The sequence below is a fragment of the Podarcis muralis genome, chromosome 11 (assembly GCF_964188315.1).
Source record: "Podarcis muralis chromosome 11, rPodMur119.hap1.1, whole genome shotgun sequence".
NCBI classification, from domain to species: Eukaryota; Metazoa; Chordata; class Lepidosauria; order Squamata; family Lacertidae; genus Podarcis; species Podarcis muralis.
The window spans coordinates 1,761,249-1,776,387 of record NC_135665.1 but is presented as its reverse complement, the minus strand read 5'-3'; the positions used below and the strand labels follow the sequence as shown (position 1 = coordinate 1,776,387).

The 15,139-nt window shown below is 44.1% G+C and overlaps 1 protein-coding gene across 3 annotated transcripts in view; it reads right to left on the bottom strand.

Annotated features, from left to right (window-relative positions):
• The window catches only part of MAMDC2 (MAM domain containing 2), a 79,355-nt gene that overhangs the window by 39,198 nt on the left and 25,018 nt on the right, over positions 1-15,139 (bottom strand). For all 3 annotated transcript variants that reach the window (XM_028748363.2, XM_028748365.2, XM_028748364.2), the window contains 3 exons: positions 13,958-14,042; positions 12,540-12,677; positions 828-1,084 (listed from right to left, as the gene is read on the bottom strand). In XM_028748363.2, the coding sequence (XP_028604196.2) occupies positions 828-1,084; positions 12,540-12,677; positions 13,958-14,042 (480 nt within the window). The remainder of the gene's footprint in view (positions 1-827; positions 1,085-12,539; positions 12,678-13,957; positions 14,043-15,139) is intronic.

Below are 15,139 nucleotides of genomic sequence, written 5' to 3'. Positions count from 1 at the left end.
GCCAGCATTTAACTGTTGGTAGCGAAACTAAACCTGATTGTGCTCATAAATAGAAATATGTGTATCTATCAAAGTTCAAGGTGTTTTTCTTATAGAAGAAATCCAATATGAATATTCTTTTGGGGGAAGTTTGATAGAAGGGTTAGAGTGTTGTTCTAAGACCTGGGAAACCATTGTTCAAATCTGCCACGAGGCTCACTGTCACCACAATGTGTCACTATACTGGGTCAGTTACAGTCTCTCAGCCTAACCAACTTCACAGGACTGTTATGAAAATAAAATAGGGAGGGAGCTCTTTGGAGAAAAGTTAGGCTATAAATATAAAAATAATTATTAAAATATATAGTAATTATTTTGGGACGGACCCTTAAACAACATGTGAGTCCATCAGCATGGGAAGACCCCTCCCCACCCTGAGCCATCACAAGCCGTATGGTCATCCCAGGCAGAACATTGTGAAGAAGGACTTTCCACAAAGCTGTCTGAACTGCACTGATCACCCATAATTTTTCTAGGGTTCATCCTAGAAATTGATCATATCTTCTAGAAAAAGCAATTTATTCTATTTAGTATTTTAATACACTGCTTAATGCATCAAGTCTGTACACACACTCCATGGCTGCATGTTAAACATAGTTTTCACAGCAATATTGGAGAGAGAGCAATTTGTCAGAAGACATCTACTTTCAAGTGGAACATTCAAGTTGTATGAGTTTTAACTATTCATATTGAAGAAAAGAGAATGGCATAAAAAAGTCACTTTCATGTGATAGTACTTTTCAAACTGTAGAATATGCAAGTGTGCAGTTCAGTATTTGGAGCCTTACCTCCATTGGATATGGTGCACTGAAGTCAACTTCTCCTAAGACCCAATCCTTACTCACAGAACCATCTGCTTTCCAAAGTTCTTCATAAAAGCCGTTTATGTCTCTCATGTAGACAGTGAATACAATTCCACTTTCCTGCTGCACTTGGTAATAAAAGGACAAGCAGCCTGACATAGGAGTTGTTGTCCTAGGTGAGACCAGCTGAGCCACTTCCTGGAAATGTTTGACATAGAGAGAGTCCACATACATGTAATGACCTAAAAATCAGAGAAGCTTCTTTTAATGCTTAATGAAATGGCTTCTGCAACATATAAACAGTGGGAAGTAAATTGGATGTGTTACTTTTTATAAACAACAAATACTGAGCATTCTACTTCAAGTTTTTCAGGAATGCCAGTGCAAATATTTGGAGCATTATGGGAAGATGCCAGACACAGTGTAAAAATGCAAGCTATACCAGTTTTCCTGTTCAGGTTGGCTGACAGAGGTGCCATCAAGAAACAAAGAGACAGCAAGAGTAACAGGCCATTAAGATTAATTGACAATGCAAATACTGTCCCCACCCCCATGCGTGGACAGAGACAGGAGAACTGGGAGGGGGAGGTTGACATGATGTAACCACAGGAGAGAACAGTGGCCTTTGCAGGAGTTTTATTAAAAGAGCAAGAAGGAAGGAGGGACAGAACTCCATGTGGGATGCTGGGAGAGGCTTCATGGAGAAACCTGGGTGCATAGCTGGCTTCTGCTCTGGACCCAAGCTTGCTGAAGCCATGGGAGACGCAACAACAGGCACCTTGAGGTGCAATGTTCTGCACTCCTTCCATCAAGGCTCAGGTATAAATATGTGTAATAATAATAATAATAATAATAATAATAATAATAATAATAATAATTTATTTGTACCCCACCCATCTGGCTGGGTTTCCCCAGCCACTCTGGGTAGCTTCCAACAGAATATTAAAATACAATAGTCTATTAAACATTAAAAGCTTCCCTAAACAGAGCTGCCTTCAGATGTCTTCTAAAACTCTGGTAGTTGTTTATCTCTTTGACATCTGGTGGGAGGGTGTTCCACAGGGCGGGCGCCACTACCGAGAAGGCCCTCTGCCTGGTTCCCTGTAACTTGGCTTCCCACGGTGAGGGAACCGCCAGAAGTGCCCTCGGCGCTGGACCTGTGTCTGGGCAGAATGATGGGGGTGGAGATGCTCCTTCAGATATATTGGACCGAGGCTGTTTAGGGCTTTAAAGGTCAACACCAAATACTTTGAATTGTGCTCAGAAACGTACTGGGAGCCAATGTAAATAAACCTTAGTTCATAAAGACACTGTAGCCTCCGTTGTGTCCTGATTTTCCAGCCAAAACACAACCCTGGAACTCCCTGGAATCCTTTTAGTTCTGTGTCATACAGCATATCATCCACACAAACCTTGGCTACAGGTCACAGGTAATGAGGAGAGAGCTTAACCAGGATCCCTGGTTCAAACAACAAACTAAGGTTCCCCCAAAGCTTCCTGGGAACAGTTGGCTGTTATAAGTGCCGACAGTTGTTAAGAGACCCTGGTTCCCTTCACAGCACTACAGTTCTCAGAGTTCCCTATGAAGAGGAATTGATTGTTAAATCATTCTGAGAAATTGTAGTTCAGGGAGGGTAACAGGGCTGTCCTAACCTCTCTCTATAACAAACTACAGCTCCCAGAACTCCCTGGGGGCAGCAATGACTGTTTACAGTGGTATCAGAGTGCATGAAATGTATGGTGTGAATGGCCAAGCCCAACTCTGGTTCAGCTGCCCCACCATGCTGACCTGAAAGGACCAAGGAAGACCAAAGCAGCTACCATCTCCTCAAGAGCCAGCACATTTGCAATGAACCATCGTTTGGCTTAGTGTGACATGACAATGAGACCACAATGGACTAATACATATGCAGAAAGGCGATCCATTTAGATTTTCCACCTCAGGCACACATACAAAAATACTGGGCCAGACTGACCTAGTTAAGTACCACGGCTGCTTGTAGTCTCAAAGTTTAAAAACTATTTCATTGAGGAGATGGGGTAAAGAGGGAGAGAGGAAAATATCAGACATTAGTCAAGCTAACGTGCATAAAAACTGTGGGGCTAGATACTAAAACAACAACATGTTTCATCATGAAAAGTTTTTGTGTTGTATTGTGTATACTTGTTGCTAGGGAGGAATTATACAACAGTAGCAGAAGTAACTGACTCATTTTTTCAAATTGTTAACTTTTAGTTACTGGCCACTTCTCTTCTGGATTATGAAAAGACTTGGCTTGACAGTGGGTGCCTCTTTTTATGGTGCTGGCAAACTCCTGCTTCCCGATGCATTTCAAACACAGATTTTATGTTGACCATAATTCGATCAGGACATCTTTTTCCCCTTCTTTAAAGGTGCAACCAATTAGTAAAACCTAAGCCAAATATATGGGACACGGGTGGTGCTGTGGGTAAAAGCCTCAGCGCCTAGGGCTTGCCGGTCGAAAGGTCGGCGGTTCGAATCCCCGCGGCGGGGTGCGCTCCCGCTGCTCGGTCCCAGCGCCTGCCAACCTAGCAGTTCGAAAGCACTCCCGGGTGCAAGTAGATAAATAGGGACCGCTTACCAGCGGGAAGGTAAACGGCGTTTCCGTGTGCGGCTCTGGCTCGCCAGACGCAGCTTGTCACGCTGGCCACGTGACCCGGAAGTGTCTCCGGACAGCGCTGGCCCCCGGCCTCTTGAGTGAGATGGGCGCACAACCCCAGAGTCTGTCAAGACTGGCCCGTACGGGCAGGGGTACCTTTACCTTTACCTTTTTAAGCCAAATTATATGGAACAACTTTGTCCAAAACCAAAGCATAATGCTGGATCGAAAAAGATTTAGAAATGTCTGGGCTATGTGTACTCAGCACCAAAAAGTGTGACCAGTGACCACTGTCCAGGCAAGGTGCTGGGGCCACTTTCTACCTCTCTGGAATTCTAAGAACTCACTCACCACCTATTTATTCTTTCCCCCTCTATGGTAACCATTCTCGTGGGAGTTTGTTGCAATATCCATTTCTAATTCTATACACAGAAAGTTGTATTCTGTGACCATACAGAATACAAAGACAGGAGCTCAATTCGTTAGTATTTACCCAAAGTAAATAAACAGATCTTTATAACTAATTTACTGCATTGATAGGTTATAATCAAGTATCTGAACCAGAGTACAATATGTCTTTAAAACTAGCGCTGAGACATCCCACTTCTAGTATTTTTCATTGTTAAAATGTGTTTTTAGTGCAAAAAGGTGACAAAGAACTATGCTATATTACCCTGTGTTGATAGAACATCAAATAATTCCATGTGTCTTTAAAATGCAGTTGTTGTTATTATTATTATTTATTGAATTTATATACTGCCCTATACTTGAAGGTTTCAGGGCAGTTCACATAAAAGGATCACAGTATATAAAATAAAAATAAAAGCAATTACCCAATAATACCACCCTCCTCCAAAAGAACCACATTTTAAAAGGGTATGGGATGTTGATCAGGTCAACCCAAGGCCTGGTTAAAAAGGAACGTTTCTGCCCAGCGCCTAAAGGTGTATAGTGAAGGCGCCAGGTGAACTTCCTGGGGGAGAGCATTCCACAGACGGGGAGCCACTGCAGAACAGGCTCATTCTCGAGTTGCCACCCTCTGGACCTCTCAAGGGGGAGGCACACAAAGGAGGGCCTCGGAATATGATCTCGGGGTCCAGGTAGGTTCATATGAAGACAGGCGGTCCTTGAAGTATTGTGGTCCTGAGCCATTTAAGGCTTTATAGGTCAAAACTAGCACTTTGAATTGGGCCCAGAAACTAATCGACAGCCAGTGCAGTTGGACCAGGATTGGTGTAATATGCTCAAACTGTCTTGCTCCGGTCAGCAACCTGGCCACTGAATTCTGCACCAGCTGAAGTTTCTGAACTGTCTTCAGAGGCAGCCCTACGTATAACACATTGCAGTAATCTAACCTTGAGGTTACCAGAACATAGACAACAGTAGTTAGGCTACTGTTACTTATGAGCCAGCTCTGTAAATTATTCCTTTCCTCTTTCAGCATCATCGAGCATTTAATGTTTCCTGCTCTTCAAGCAGCACTTCAAGCACTCTTCAACTCTAGCACTGCCTTGGAGCAGTGCTAGAGTTGCCATATGTCTGGGAAATCCCGGACATGTCCTATCTTGGGGGGCCAACATGCCCATCCGGGGGATTTTTAAATTTTAAAGGAAATGTCTGGGTGTTGGGGGAGATTAAATTTGTTGTTTATTTCTGGATTTCTTTGGCTCGAGCAGTTTGGGCTCCAGCTGCTCTGCACGCTGCAGCCACTGCCAGCCCCAGCCAAAGAAAGCGGCTGCAGCTCTGGTGGCGCTGGGCCCCTCCTTCCCAGCTTGGGCTGTCCTCTTTTTTGCTCTTTAAGATATAGCAACCCTAAGTAAGTGCCACGCATTTTAACAACAGCAACATCAAAAAGGTGCCAGGACTGCGTACCCTTGAGTGCTGGCTTGGAGTCTGGAAGAAGTTTATGATAATAAAACACCTCCTCCTAGCCTGTGGCGCTTCATCAATTCTATAATCAGTGCTGAAATAAATGTCAAAAATCCCTGGAAAATGCATTATTTCTTTGCTTGAGGTAAAACAATGGTTCTCTTTCTACAAGAGATTATCACTACATTGCACTATTTCCCCCATATAAGTTCTTTTTTAAATCTTTATGTGGTGTCGGCAGCCACTCCCAGTCACCAGTCTAGCTGCCGCATTCTGGATTAGTTGTAGTTTCTGGGTCACCTTTAAAAGTAGCCCCACACAGAGTGCATTGCAGTAGTCCAAGTGAGAGATAAATAGAGCATGCACCACTCTGGCAAGACAGTCCACAGACAGGTAGGGTCTCACCTGCATACCAGATGGAGCTGATAAACAGCTGCCCTGGACACAGAATTGACCTGCGCCTCCATGGACAGCTGGGAGCCCAAAATGTCTCCCAGGCTGCACACCTGGTCCTTCAGGAGCATGATTACGCCATTCAGAACCAGGAAGTCCTTCACACCTGCCTGCCCCGTCCCCCCAAAACAGTACTTCAGTCTTGTCAGGATTCAACCTCAATCTGTTTGCTGCTATCCATCTTCCAACTGCCTCCAGACACTCACACAGGACCTACACCGACTTCACTGGTTCTGATGTAAAAGAGATGTAGAGCTGGGTATCATCCACATACTGATGAACACCCAGCCCAAACCCCCTGATGATCTCTCCCAGAGGCTTCATATAGATGTTAAAAAGCATGGGGGAGAGGACAGAACCCTGAGGCATCCCCACAAGTGAGAGCCCAGGGGTCTGAACACCACTTTCTGGACACGGCCCGGAATGAAGGAGCAGAACCACTGTATAACAGTGCCCCCAGCTCCCAGCCCCTCTAGACCAGGGGTCAGCAACCTTTTTCAGCCATGGGCCAGTCCACTGTCCCTCAGACCATGTGGTGGGCTGGACTATATTAAGAAAAAAGAACGAATTCCTATGCCCCACAAATAACCCAGAGATGCATTTTAAATAAAAGAACACATTCTACTCATGTAAAAACACGCTGATTCCTGGACCGTCCACAGGCTGGATTGAGAAGGCAATTGGGGCACATCTGGCCCCCAGGCCTTAGGTTGCCTACCCCTGCTCCAGATGGATGTTGTGGTCAATGGTATCAAAGGCCACAGAGAGATCCAGCAGAAGTAGGAAACAACTTTCACCTTTGTCCCTTGCCCGCCAGAGATCATCGACCAGTGCAACCAAAGCAGTTTCAGTCCCATGATGAGGTCTAAATCCCGACTGGAAGGGATCCAAATGGTCCACATCCTCCAGGCATGCCTGGAGTTGTTCAGCAACCGCTCGCTCAATCACCTTGCCCAAGAATGGAAGATTTGAGACTGGGTAATAGTTGGCCACTGGGTCTGAAGATATTTTTTTAAGAAGCAGTTTAATAACCGCCTCTTTCAGCGGGTCTGGGAAGGCTCCCTCACAGAAAGAAGCATTCACCACCCCGCGAAGCCCATCTCCCAGCCCTTCCCTGCTAGCTTTTATAAGCCAGGATGGGCAAGGATCAAGGAGACAGGTGGTTGGTTTCACTCGTCCAAGCAGTCTGTCCACATCCTCGGAGGTAACAGATTGGAATTGATCCCACGCAACTTGACTAGACAGGACTCTAGTACTCTCCTGCCCCAGCCCTGCTCCCACAGTGGAGTCTACCTCTTCCCGAATCTGAGCTGTTTTCTGCAGATGCAATAGAGGCGGTGAAGAAAGTCTTCTTTGCCGTCGCTACCGCCACTTGGTAGGCTCGACATTGAGTTCTAACCCGTGTCCAGTCAGCTTCAGAATGAGTTATCCACCACAGGCGCTCTAGCCATCTCAGCAATTATTTCATTGCCCTCAGATCTGTGGAAAACCACGGAGCTGTCCAGGGTCCATGCAATCAGAGAGGGTTCTTCGAAGCCAGACAGTCAATAGGCCTGGTTAACTCCACATTCCAGCGGGCCACCAGGGAATCAGCTGAAGGCCATCAACATGGGATAAAGCATCCCCTACCACTCTCTTGAAATCATTTGGATCCATTAAGTGGCAGGGACGGATTATCTGAATCGGTCTCTCCTCCCTGCAAAGGGGAAGGGTCGCAGAGAAGTCCAGTTGCACCAGGAAATGATCTGACCATGGCACTTCTTTCATTTCGCTTTTACTTAATGTCAGATCACCAACACCCATAGAGGTAAACACCAGGTCCCAGGCATGTCCGCGGCTATGGGTTGGGCCAAACTTATTCAGGGACAGCCCCATGGAGGCCATGCTTTCCACAAGCGGCCCCTTGTAAGGTCGTGTCGGCATGGATGTTAAAATTCCCTAGGACAACCAAACTAGGTGTCTCCAGGAGAACATCCGCCATGACCTGAAGCAGCTCGGGCAGGAAATCCTTGGTGCAGCAGGGAGGTCAGTACACCAGAAGGAATCCTGTACTGCCCCTATAGCCCAACTTCCAGACATGCACTCAGATAACTGGGTCTTCCCAATAGGATGCCTGGTGCAAACTAATGACTTCCTAAAAATCACTTCAACCCCCCTCCCCGCCCACATGACCTGGGTTGCTGTGCGTAAGAGAAAACTGGTTGACAAGCAGAGGCAAGGACAGGCCCATCTGCTTCATCCAACCAAGTCTCTGTCACACATGCCCGGTCAAGTCCTCCATCCATGATCGAGTCATGGATGGCAGTGGTCTTATGAATCATTGACCTGGCATTGCACAGCAGCACCTTCAGGTCATGTGGGTCTCCCTTGCTGATTCCAGTAACCGTCCGGTCAGGACCAGACCCGGAGGCAGGGATAGTCTGGTCTTAGCGTAACTCCTCCTCCTACCCATGATCACTGAGATCAGTTGTCTCAGTGCATCCCCCCATGTGTAACCTGCCCCAGCCATTTTGTTGGCTGGGACCCACTCCCTGGCAGCCCTGACCCCTCCCCTTAAGAACAAAATAAACCCTTTAAAAAACAAACAAAAAACACACAATAAAACAATACAAACAATTATATGAAAAACATTAAAAAAAACTTAAAATTTAAAATTCAGTCGTCATTACTTGTTAATTTTTTAAAAAAATCATGCTTTTTTTGTTTGTTCAGGGTATATCTCAACTATGCAGGAAAAGAAAAATGCAGAAAGAATCATCCTAACATAAGGTTGCATATATTATTTGCCTCTGTCAAATGAAGTTCTGCAAACGTAGCTGTGGAACTCCCTTTTGTCATCAAAAGATCACATGAAAAAAGCAGAATTTGCTGAATGAGCAAAAGTAGCCTCTGGAGTTGACATCTGCTCTAGTTTTAGAGCAAAATGCATCTGCTGCACTCAGTCTTTCCAGTGAACAAATATAATACTTTGTGGTTTAACATCTCTGAAGAAGCCTCTAATTTGCCGTCTCATCCCTAGATCGTGAAACAGAGGAAACAAACTTCACAGGCAATATAAACTTTTGTAGGAGAAAAGATGACATGGCCCTCACTTTTTTGTGTGTGAACGTATTTCTTATTAGGGCTACAACATGCCAGCATAATAGAGGACGGAGGGATCCCAAGGGTTATCTAGTCCAACTCCCTGCAATGCAGGCATCACTGCTCTGTTTATTTAGTAGATGCATTATTTGTAACCAAAAATATATTCTATTTTCTTCTCAGCATGGCAGAAGGTGGCAAATTCTTCTTAAAAAGGCAAATCAATAAATACAATTCTCTGAATGTTTAAAGAGGCCAGAAATTCTACTTCTGGTCAAGTTGCTTCAATTTAAAATGTTTATCTTTTAGTAAAAGAAAAGTAAGAATATTCTTCTTTCACTATTTATTTTGATGTGTTTCAGGCTTTATTGCAAAGACTCAGAGTGGTGGCAATTTGTTTTATTTTACCCTTAGGGCACATGAAGGGAGCTTCATGAGTAAGCCTAGATTTGAAGGCGTTTCATCTCGCAGACATTTAGACTGCTTTCCTAGATAGCAAATGTGTATGTACGTGTAATAATAATAATAATAATAATAATTTATTATTTATACTCTGCCCATCTGGTTGGGTTCCCCAGCCACTCTGGGCGGCGTCCAACAAAATATTAAAAAATACAATAAAACATCAAACATTAAAAACATCCCTAAACAGATGTCTTCTAAAAGTCAGGTAGTTGTTTATTTCCTTGACATTTGATGGTAGGGCGTTCCACAGGGCAGGCGCCACCACCGAGAAGGTCCTCTGCCTGGTTCCCTGTAACCTCACTTCTCACAATGAGGGAACCACCAGAAGGCCCTCGGAACTGGATCTCAGTGTCAGGGCTGAACGATGGAGGTGGAGACGCTCCTTCAGGTATACTGGGTCTTGGAGGCCATTTAGGGATTTAAAGGTCAGAACCAACACTTTGAATTGTGCTCAGAAACATACTGGAAGCCAATGTAGGTCTTTCAGGACCGGTGTAATGTGGTCTCGGCAGCCGCTCCCAGTCACCAGTCTAGCTGCTGCATTCTGGATTAGTTGTAGTTCACCTTCAAAGGTCACCTTCAAAGTTAGTCCCACATAGAGAGCATTGCAGTAGTCCAAGCGGGAGGTAACTAGAGCATGCACCACTCTGGCAAGATAGTCTGTGGGCAGGGTCTCAGCCTGCATACCAGATGGAGCTGGTAGACAGCTGCCCTGGACACAGAATTGACCTGAGCCTCCATGGACAGCTGTGAGTCCAAAATGACTCCCAGGCTGCACACTTGGTCCTTCAGGGGCACAGTTACCCCATTCAGAACCAGGGAGTCCTCCACAAGTGAGAGCCCAGGGGTGTGAACACTCATCCTCCAATACCACTTTCTGGACACGACCCAGGAGGAAGGAGTGGAACCACTGTATAACAGTGCCCCCAGCTACCAGCCCCTCTAGATGGTCCAGAAGGATGTCATGGTCGATGGTATCTAAGGCCGTTGAGAGATCCAGCAGAACTAGGAAACAGCTCTCACCTTTGTCCCTAGCCCTAGCCTTTGATCCCATGCTACTTGACTAAACAGGACTCTGTCTACTTCTTCCCGAATCTGAGCGACTTTATCTGGAAAAAACTTGGGGCAAAAAACTTACTGGGTCCTGATGGCAAAGGTAGTTCCGTTAGATTGCAAACGACCTGAAAGAGTCTCCTGCTGCTATTTTCTGCAGATGCAATACAGAGGACCTTCTTCACCATCGCTATCACCACTTGGTAGGCTCGACGTTGAGCTCTAACCTTGTGTCCGGTCTGATTCAGAATGAGTTTTCCACTACCGGTGCTCTAGTGTCTCAGCGATTGTTTCATCACCCTCAGCCTTGGGGAAAACCACAGAGCTGTCTGGGCTCCATGCAATCAGAGAGGGCGCTTCGGAGCGAAACAGTCAATAGACCTAGTTAACTCCACATTCCAGCAGGCCACCAGGGAATAAGCTGAAAGGCTATCAAGGGGGCCACCAGGGGGCACATTGGAAGATGGCCGACAATAACATCTCTCCGACGCACACGAGGTAATTAAGAGGCTGTGATGGGAGTATGCAGCCTCCCTGCCCCCCCCCAGGGAATGGGGGGACTGCCTTGCCAGCGGTGTCCATAATTCACCCCAGGATTCGAAAGAAGGGGGTGTGGGCACTTGGCACGAAGCCCTCGAGTGAGCCGGCTCTCCCGGATGCTGTCTCTAATTCACGCACTGGTTCACATTAGCTCGGAATATATAATTGGAAATATATAATTGGAAAGAAGCTAACGCACATACATCGAGTGAAGATCGGGAGTAAAGGCTGCTGATTAATGGATCTCTGTGAGCGGAGTGACGGGCTGAACAATAAATCAAGTGAAGAACCATCATTAAAAGACTGGTACGTTGGAATGAAATGGAAAGGGGGGGGAGGAAAAAACTTTTCTTTTTTTATCTTATGTGAGTACCAATAACCCTCCCCTCCAGAAAGAAGAATCTTTCCCTACCAGGTATCATAACAATAATTATCACACAGCGCAGCTGGTGTACATTAAATGCAAATGCATTTAACATTATGTCTAATTTGCCTTTCAGAATGGGAATAAGCATCCCAATAAAAATCTGTAGCTACATCTCACTGAAAGTAAAGGGCAACATCTGCTTTTGGATTTTTATTTATTATTTATTGAATTATTATTTATTAAATGTGCTCAGGGTAACTCAAAGCAACTTACAACTAACGACAGTAAATCCCACATGATACATTAAAACCAAGAGGACATCCTGAGGCATCTCTTAGTTGTGTCTGTAGTGCCTAAAAGCAGAAGATCCAACCTGCCCCAGAGAGTTTACGTGGTTATTCAATACTAGGGCCCAGAAAAGCCGAAGTCTCCACAGAAATGAAGAACAGGTTTACATATTCTTTCTATTCATGTTTCTTTACACAGTATGTTACAGTTAACACTTTCTCAATGGTGTGGTTCATGGAACAGAGTTTCTGCCAACATCTCCAGGTGTTGCTGGACTATGACTCCCATCATCCCTGACCACTGGCCATGTTGAGTGGGCCTGCTGGGGACTGTGGTCCAACAACATCTGAAGGGTGGCTTCCTGGGCTCTACTACAAAGCCTCAGCTTCCTTAAAAAACAGGAGAATCTAGAATGAGCAAAGTGCTAATTAATAATTAGTCTGGACTATATGCACAGTTGACAACATTCCAGAGAAATTGTTTTTGGAAAAATGCCTAGATAAGTCACAGTATCTGAATTTATTCAATGGGAATATAATTAAAAACCTATCAGCCCTTGAAAAAAAACAAGCCTGAAAACATTTAGTGAAGATGTAGGTCACAATTTACTTGGAAAATAGTCAAGAGCAGAGTTGCACTAATGTATGTCATATATGTAAGTATTTTAGGGAGCAGACTTTCATGAAAAACTGTTAACAGATGTTTTCCCCAGAAAAAGTGTTAAGAGATTTTTTTTCCCAGAGGAATGCCCCCTTTATATAAGAAATGCCATTAACTTATTTAGTCTGCATATTCCCCTCCCTTCCCTCTTTCTTCCAGTGTACTTTCTAAAGCTGTGTGCTATTTTTTAAAAAATCAATTGTGCTCTTATATTCCCATGAGAACAAGGACCCTCATATAGATGAAACAAGAAATGAAAACACTTTTCCAGTGAACAAGCAAATGATCTTTCTTGCTTACCAAACTCATCATCAAGAGTGTGATCTCTTGGAAGGATGGATTGTGAATTTCCAACATTTCCTCCACCAACAAACCAGTTTACATTGGGGTTCCAGCGATTCATAAAACCACACAGATGGTTTTCTTCAAAATTACATTCTGCAGTTGCAAAGCATACAATGAAACTCTGAGAGCATGGTGCACAACCGTTCATTGCACAATATCCCTAAACATCTGGTGCATTAGCAATAACCAGCACAGTCCTTTAATAATTTTTTTAAAAGTATGTTTCTTATTTTATTCACAAAGATATACAAATGTTGAGCCATACTCTCCTCCCACCTGTTACCATCATCTCCCACTCATTAAACTTTCAACCAAACTGTCAGTATGTGGCTGGTTTCTTTCTTTCCAGGGCTACAGGAGAAGTTGTCTGAAAAATTCAAATGCACCATTGATAGCCAATTTTCACTTAATAGCAGCAATGGCTGGAAGCAAATCTATACATTCACATTTCCATAAACTCTGGTGTTTATTATTTAAGTATTTAACAGCTTTGTAGAATGCCTCATTATTATACTCACTATTACAAAGGGCTACCTGAGGTTCAAACCACACAGGGAATCAGAGGCAGATTTGGGATATGAAACCAAATTTCCCAAATCCCACATGCAGGCCCATGTCAGCAGGGGGCGGAAAGGTAGCCGGGTACCCTTGCTCCAGGCCTCAGGGGGCTGAGCTGGCCAGGGGCCCCACCAGGGACCAGCTGCTTTTTAGTTTGAGTTTATAACTTTATTCTACCAAGAGTCGCATGAAGGGCCTCAGACAAGCTCTGCCCATGGTTCAAGAGTCTCAGCAAGACAGAATGGCAAAAGTAAAACTCATCTCCAAATCTGTTATTTTAGTAAATTAGATCAGTGCCTCCAAACTTGATGGCTTATCTCAAGTGATAAATATGTGATAAAAGTGACCACTGAGAAGGAGCCCCACTCTGTTCTGTTGCAGTTCGATACTCCCACAAAAACATCACCAGACCTCACAAGCAACTACAGACACGTGTGAATCATTTCGTCTCTCTCTATTAAGTTTTTTGCCACTGCCATAAATATTTTGCATCCTCATTTGTTGCATGACAACACCGTGAAGTTGCTCTGCAGCAATTGTTACATCCCAGATATTTTGCTGTAGCAACTTTGCACTGGTGCAACATTCCCTAGATAGGTGAGAGTAATTAGGCTGTTCTTCAGTTTAAGATAAATAAAATGTTAGTTACAATACTTTGACTTTGTTCTGGATTTTTTAAAAAATAATAAATTGCTACTAAAACAATCTGAAGGAATATGTTAATGTTATACCAATGTGAGTTAATGTTCCCAGTTTCACAGTTAAACACCAAATTTTCATTTTAACTAGAGCCGATTATTACAAGAGTCACCTACCTATACAGTAGCCAGTAGTTATCTTAATTTCAAAAATTGCTATGCTGGCAAAAATATCTCTTCCCAAGATGCCTTCTAGAACAATCTACAAAATAAGAGAAAAACAGGAATTTAGTGCTAATATTTTTTATAACATTTATTAAAATTAAGGAAGCAGCAGAGATCTCAGTTTTGGAATTAAGACTCTACAATGATTCTTTTCCTTGCAAGACTCTATTGAAGAACAGTCTAGAGTGGCTGGGGAAACCCAACCAGATGGGCGGAGTATAAATAATAAAATTATTATTAATTATTATTAACAAAGGGCAATGCCTAACACCTTCAGCTAGTACAGTCCCTGAATATTTGTTCAGAGATTACATGTATATGAAAGAGAGAAATAATTGCTCATGATTTCACACACTGACATACCATACATAGCCCTATTTAATTTAAGATTTGATTTTGGTAACAAAATAAACTCTGAAAATCTGCATTTTCACAATCTCATTTTGCATATAAATGAAGTCAGTCACAGTGGTGTAGCGTGGGGGGGCTGACAGGGAGCTGTGGCCCTGGGAACATGTTTTTGAGGGGGCACAACCAGGCACCCCTACAACAAGCTGCCGCACCAGAGCCTGGCTCTGGCGCACAAAGGAACCATGGAGACAGCTTCCTTGCGCGATGGCCCAGGGCCACCAGGCCTGACCTGGAGGCAGAGAAAAGGAAAGTCGGTGGCAACTTTGCCACCCCATCCTCGGCGAGGTTGCTGCTGAAGCAGCTCTCGCGCTCCTGCCCACAGCTCCACTCCCAGGTCTTGGCCCGGAAGCACAGCGAGCGAACTCCGTGCCCCTCCGTGCCCTGCATGCCCACCCCTGGGTAGCGGTAGCATGCGCTCTGCCGCTGGTCAGAGGTCAAAATGGGAAGGAATCCTGTTTGTATTCCAACAAAAAAGCTTTGATTTTTCCAATATGATTACCTTGGTAGCTCCTGCAACAGTTGTCTTCCTCAAAAAATATAAAGTAGTAGTAGTAGTAGTAGTAGTAGTAGTAGTAGTAGTAAAATAAATAAATAAATAAATAAATAAATAAATAAATAAATAAATAAATAAATAAATAAAAATACAATTCCTGTAGCTCTTTTCAGGTGTTCATTGGGATACAATGAATGCACAAGAGGGACAGCAGACCCCTCTCTTACACA